At 36.3% G+C, this 5,893-nt stretch overlaps 1 protein-coding gene across 1 annotated transcript; it reads left to right on the top strand.

The window, feature by feature from the left end:
* Nucleotides 1-4,821: 4,821 nt before the first annotated feature.
* On the top strand, nucleotides 4,822-5,535 carry LOC127136224 (uncharacterized). Its single transcript, XM_051062812.1, has one exon. The coding sequence runs from the start codon at nucleotides 4,822-4,824 to the stop codon at nucleotides 5,533-5,535; it is 714 nt and encodes a 237-aa protein (XP_050918769.1).
* The last annotated feature ends 358 nt before the right edge of the window (nucleotides 5,536-5,893 follow it).

Genomic DNA, 5,893 nt, shown 5'->3' with positions numbered 1-5,893 from the left:
TTGGGTTAATCATGATCGTCGATTCAAATTAATCCACAATTCTCATTTGCAATCCTTGTCTTATTCCATTATCCAATCAAAATTATAATTCAAATAGAAATATTATTAAATAAAATCAGAAAAATAAATATCTTCTCCCTCCCATTGAGTGGCACTGAGCGACAGTTGTCTATCTCACATTGGTTGTTTTAAAAAAATCATGTCACTTTAACCAATCAGGGCATAACACATGTACATAATGGGTTGGTAAAAGAATTAAAAACGAAGACAATTAAATGGCAGAGGGGGATGATAATTCATTTTTCGATTTTTTTTCCTTTCCATGATTGGGTGGACATGTAGGGGATAATTGAAAAGGAGAAGGAAAACCTATCAAATGGGGATAGCGAGATAATGTACTGGAATCCTTTTTTTACAAGGAGAATATTAAAAAACACTTTTCATCTAACACCTGAAGAATTGGGACGAAGGGATTTCTGTTGAGACCATCTCAAACATCTTCCAAAAATCCACAAACGTACAATCCTCCCACCCTCCTCCAGCAACACACGGTTCTCCGGCCACCGGATTGAACAACCGGGGAACCTTTCTCACTTCTGACTAAATCACAACCATCACCTTATTTCCTCCGTCGTGCCGATTTCGTAAGCCACCACTCACATGAAATCTAAACTTTCCTTTACACACGATCTCATTCCTCCATTTTCAACACAACCAAGCATTGCATCAAAACCGTGAATCATAAGCCTAACCGCGTTTTCCGACACCACCATGTGAAACTTCCATGATAACCAAAAACATATTTCCACTTACACATCTGAATCGTTAACCATTACACAAAATTCATCATTGTTTGCGACCTTCAACGACGTCGCGTTCTACACCCTTCCACCCACCAAATCGCGATAACCGCCACACTCTTACTCCGACGAAACCAAACCTCTGAACCACAACAGGAAGCTGAATTTTCATTGCCAGAAAACCACGAACACCGTTCCTCCATCGCATATCCGAACAACAACTGCAAGTAACCATCGTAAAACTACATTTAATCATTCCACGTGTTGCCGGAGTCGCACTCAGAAGTTGTTGAAAACACAAGTGTGAGGTATCAATTTCATCTTGTAGTTTTGGAATCTTCCTTGATTTGTTTTGACTACTAGGTTTTCATGTGAGGAAAATGAATAATGTTGATTGAAGTATGCGTTTGGTTGCTCATATTATTTGTAATTCATGAGTTGCATTTTTGTTTCTGTGAGTGTTTTGTCATGCTGAAGGTTGAAAATATTTGGATTAAACTTAAATTGAGGTTTGCGTTTTGATATTATATAAACTATTTTGTACTTGATTTGTTCAAATATTTTGGTTTTAATGTATTTTAGTTTAAAAAAATCTAAGCCAAGGATTTGATTTAGAATATGAATCTCTACTGTGTTTTGGATTGAATAACTTTGCATTTAAATTTTAATTCTTCAAATTGCAAAATTGTTTGCTCGTATGGTTGTTGTTATTCTTTCAACTTGTATTAAAAAAAAGCAAATAAATAATTACCTCTTTTCTTGTAATACTAAAAGTTTAGATATGCATGCATTTGTAGTGCAATATGTTTGCCTAGGACTTTAATTTGTCAACATGTCTTTTGGTGTTATTTTTGGGTATGTGTGTTTAGCGTAGGAGTTTTGATTATATATAGTTAAAGGTTCCGGCAATGTATTCTTTTACAAAATTGTTTATTAGTTGAAGTTTATAAATAACACATTAAACTATGTGGATTTTATGAAACTTTTAAATGTGAGGATGACTTCGGAAAAATAACAGATGACTTAAGCTAAGGTCATTTATTTAAATGAGTTTAATTTAAAATATGTATATACCTAGTGGCAAATCCTCTATTAAACCTTTGGTCAAATAGCATATCATTATTCAAAGTAAGTGGGAAAGTTTAATCTATATCATAGCATTGTTATGCCTATGATAGTGTTCAGCAAACATCTCTTTAGTTTCTAAACTCATTTATTGTAGTTACAATAGAAACTAATTTGATAGTTATTTCCTACTGTGCATGTTAATTGATCACAAGAGTTTCATAACTTATAAAGATATTATTATATTATTGACTAACTCTCTCTCTCTCTCTCTCTCTCTCTCTCTCCCTCCCTCCCTCCTCCCTCCCTCCCCCCTCTCTCTCGATCTCTCTCTCTCTCTTCTCTCTCTCTCTCTCTCTCTCTCTCTCTCTCTCCTCTCTCTCTCTCTCTCTCTCTCTCTCTCTCTCTTCTCTCTCTTCTCTCTCTTCTCTCTCTCTCTCTCTCTCTATATATATATATTATATATATATATATATATATATATTATATATATATATTATATATTGTAAATTTGTCATTTTAATAATTATAAAGGTTCTAAAAATGATAATCAAATTAGCTTATGAGAATCACTTTTAATTGAATCTAATTTTTTTTATTTAACAATTAATATAATAAAATTCTCTTTATTTATAAGACCAATTTCAATTAAAACCAACCATTTTCTCAAACTTATTCCATTTTACTTGAGACGCAAATAAAAAACCTCGATCCAATGTCGAGTATTTTTATTCAAAATTAATTAAAAAATCTAACTACGATTAAATACCATTTCATTTGGAAATGAAAAGGGGGATGATTTTGAGCCTTCAACTCCTCTCCTCAATTATTTGAATACGAGTTTTCTTACCTGGTTAGTCAAATAATTGTCATTTCTATCCGCCTAAACATAATTAAAACAAATCTTTTTTTTTTGGTAATAAGAAATGAAAAGGGAGATGGTTTTGAGCCTTCAACTCCTCTCCTCGATTGTTTGAATATGAGTTCTCTTACTCGGTTAGTCAAAACAATCGTCATCTCTCTAAAAAACTTCCAAGCCTGATTAAATCAAAACATTTCATAATAAACTAAACGAAAAGGGAGATGGTCTTGAGCCTTCGATTCCTCTCCTCAAATATTTGGATACTAGTTATCTTACTCAGTCATTCAAGTACTTGTCGTTTATCTAAACTACATCAACCATACACAAACTTATTTTTATAATCAATTAAAGATGAAAAATAAAGTGGTCTAGAGTCTTCTATTCCCTTTCCCGACTATTAGGATACGAGTTGCCTTACTCGACTATCCGAGTATTCATCATCCATTCAAAAATATCTTAACTATTATTAAATCCTTTTACGATTAAGGATGAAACATTCAACATATTAATCCAACTTGTCACCCCCGTGTGACTAAAACTCTTTTCAGAAAGAACATTGTTTAATCCCTTCTAATGCGCACAACAAACTAGTGCTTAAAGTCTCCGCCGAGAGTAAACAAGCCAACGTTTAACCTTTAGAACGCGATCTAAACAGTTGTTCACTAAAAGACACCAACCAACTGTAGTTCCCCGAACTACGAATGCTCTGACTTCCTTATTGCATCATAAGGATATGTAGGCATGGGATTGGGAGATCTTAGCAAGCATACTAATAAAAAACCTCCATTTCCCCCTTTTGAGGTTTTCGTCCATCTCTATTTCCAATCTTTTTTATCACTCGAAGAAAACAAACAACATTAACTAACATTCAAATCACAAATTCAACTAAAAGGTTTCCGTTGAGTACAACGGACGTGAGAGGTGTGAATACCTTCCCCTCGCTTAATCGACTTCTGAACCCGAATATGGTTGCGACGACCATTATTCTATTTTTCAAAGGTTTTATCGATATTTTCCTATTCCTTCGTTAGAATAAATAAAGTTCGGTGGCGACTCTGTTTGAACTGAATTTTTCCGCGACCATCGCGTGGAATCGTATTTTTTGAGATGTGATAAATGGCGAGTATGCTGGGGAACATTTGCTCCAAGCAAGAGAGAGTCAAGCCTAACTTAGTTCAATTTCCATTTGAATGTTAACCTTGTTTGTTTGTTATATGTATTTTGTTATTGTTCTTTTGTAATTATTATTTTGTGATTTATTGATTGTTTCTTATTTTGCTATTGGGGCTCTCTGATTATTGGCACTTTGTGAGATAGGCTATCTACCAGAGTCTGACAAAAACCATAGGATTGAGTTGGTGGTTGTGTAGTAGAGGCCCACAAGGAGCCTTCCTTGTTGGGACAATACGAAGACCCCATCTAGAGTAGATTCTCTTGAGATATTATTGTCCGACGAGCCTTCGTCACGACGATGGTGTTTTCAAGTTGGATCAGTGACTCTAGGGACCTTGTAACCTGTTCCATTCTTTGGTGGTTGTGTAGTATTAAGTATGATATTTCAGACTTGTTGGGTTGATACGAAATCCCCAATCAGATGAGATCACTTGGACGTATTACTATCTTAGAGTAATATTTCCAACCTCGATCTATGACTCTGAGAACCTTGGACTCGAGAGTTGTAGTAGAATCCCCAAGGAGCCTTCCTTGTTGGGACAATATGAAGACCTCACCTAGAGGATATTATCTTGAGGGTATTACTGTTCGATGAGCCTTCGTCACGACAGTGACGTTCTCAAGAAGGATCCATGACTATGGGAACCTACCAACTATAGAGCCTACCTATGAGGTTTCGTTAATTAGAGATACCAAGTTAATTACTCGTTATTCTGACCAACCTGTGAACTTACTTATTCCTGTGATCCTGAACATTACATCACATTTCATGCATTCGCATGTATATCATTTTCCAAAAAAACAAATCATCCCATCCTTTTGCCAATTACCAGCAGGTTGATTTCCCGACACTCGTACTGAACCCTTGAGAGCTACTAAAAAACAAGGGAGCATTGGGAACATAATCAAGTTGAGCTGAAAATGAATATGAACAACATGAAAGGCAAGATACACCAGATGTTGGAAGCTAGGATAGCCCAGTCAAAGAATAATTTTCAACATGAATTCATAGAGAATGTTGGTTCCTCATCAGGCTTTACTGTAATTACCAACCCAATGTATGACCCTCTGCCTGACTATAATCCTCCACAACTGAATATTCCTACTCAATCCCAGTTGATGCCATTGACCAATCCTGATGTTGAAAGACTTTGTGCCCTTGAGGAGAGAGTCCGAGCAACGAATGTGAATGACAATTTTAGGCTCGATATGTGCTTAGTTCCAGGCCTAGTGATCCCTCCGAAATTCAAAGTACCCAACTTGGAGAAGTATAAAGGGGATAGTTGTCCAAGGCAAAATTTGGTGATGTTCTTCCGAGAAATGGCATCACATACTCATGATGATAGGCTGATGATTCACTGTTTTCAGGACAGTTTGATTGGAGCATCGTTGAACTGGTATATGAAATTGAAAAGAAGCCATATTCAATCATGGGAATATTTAGCCAATGACTTTTTGAAGCATTATAACTACAACTTGGACATTGCTCCTGACCGAAGGCAACTTCAAAGCTTATCCCAAGAGAGTAACGAATCTTTCAAAGGATATGCACAACGATGGAGAGAATTGGCAGCCCAAGTGCAACCACCACTTTTGGATAAAGAATTGGTTGACTTGTTTATGGATACCTTGTAGAGTCCTTACTTTGAAAGAATGGTAGGTAATGCGTTATCAGACTTCGCCCACTTAGTAACAATTGGAGAACGCATCGAGAGTGCCCTAAAAAGCGGAAGAATCCAAGGCGCCTCAAGAAGCCAAGCTAGCGAGACAGAATCCCTTAGCAATTCTCGAAAGGAAGAAAAGGATGAAATCAATGCAGTAATAGTAGATGTTGGGTATTCACATGGTACACCAGCAAGACCTTATGATCCCTCATCTTGTCAGCGGTCACCCATTCCAACACCACGCTATCCTTATGGGCAACCAACAATGCCTAAAGCACCATTCAAGCAACCATGGATTGCTCCTCATACAAATAAAAGATCTCGTGGTC

The sequence above is a fragment of the Lathyrus oleraceus genome, chromosome 4 (assembly GCF_024323335.1).
Source record: "Lathyrus oleraceus cultivar Zhongwan6 chromosome 4, CAAS_Psat_ZW6_1.0, whole genome shotgun sequence".
NCBI classification, from domain to species: Eukaryota; Viridiplantae; Streptophyta; class Magnoliopsida; order Fabales; family Fabaceae; genus Lathyrus; species Lathyrus oleraceus.
Note: the sequence above shows the minus strand (reverse complement) of the source record. Positions and strands in the feature narration are given on the sequence as shown.

Excerpts from the sequence above, each read along its gene's own strand:
- LOC127136224 (XM_051062812.1), top strand. The coding sequence starts at position 4,822 with ATGAATATGAACAACATGAAAGGCAAGATACACCAGATGTTGGAAGCT.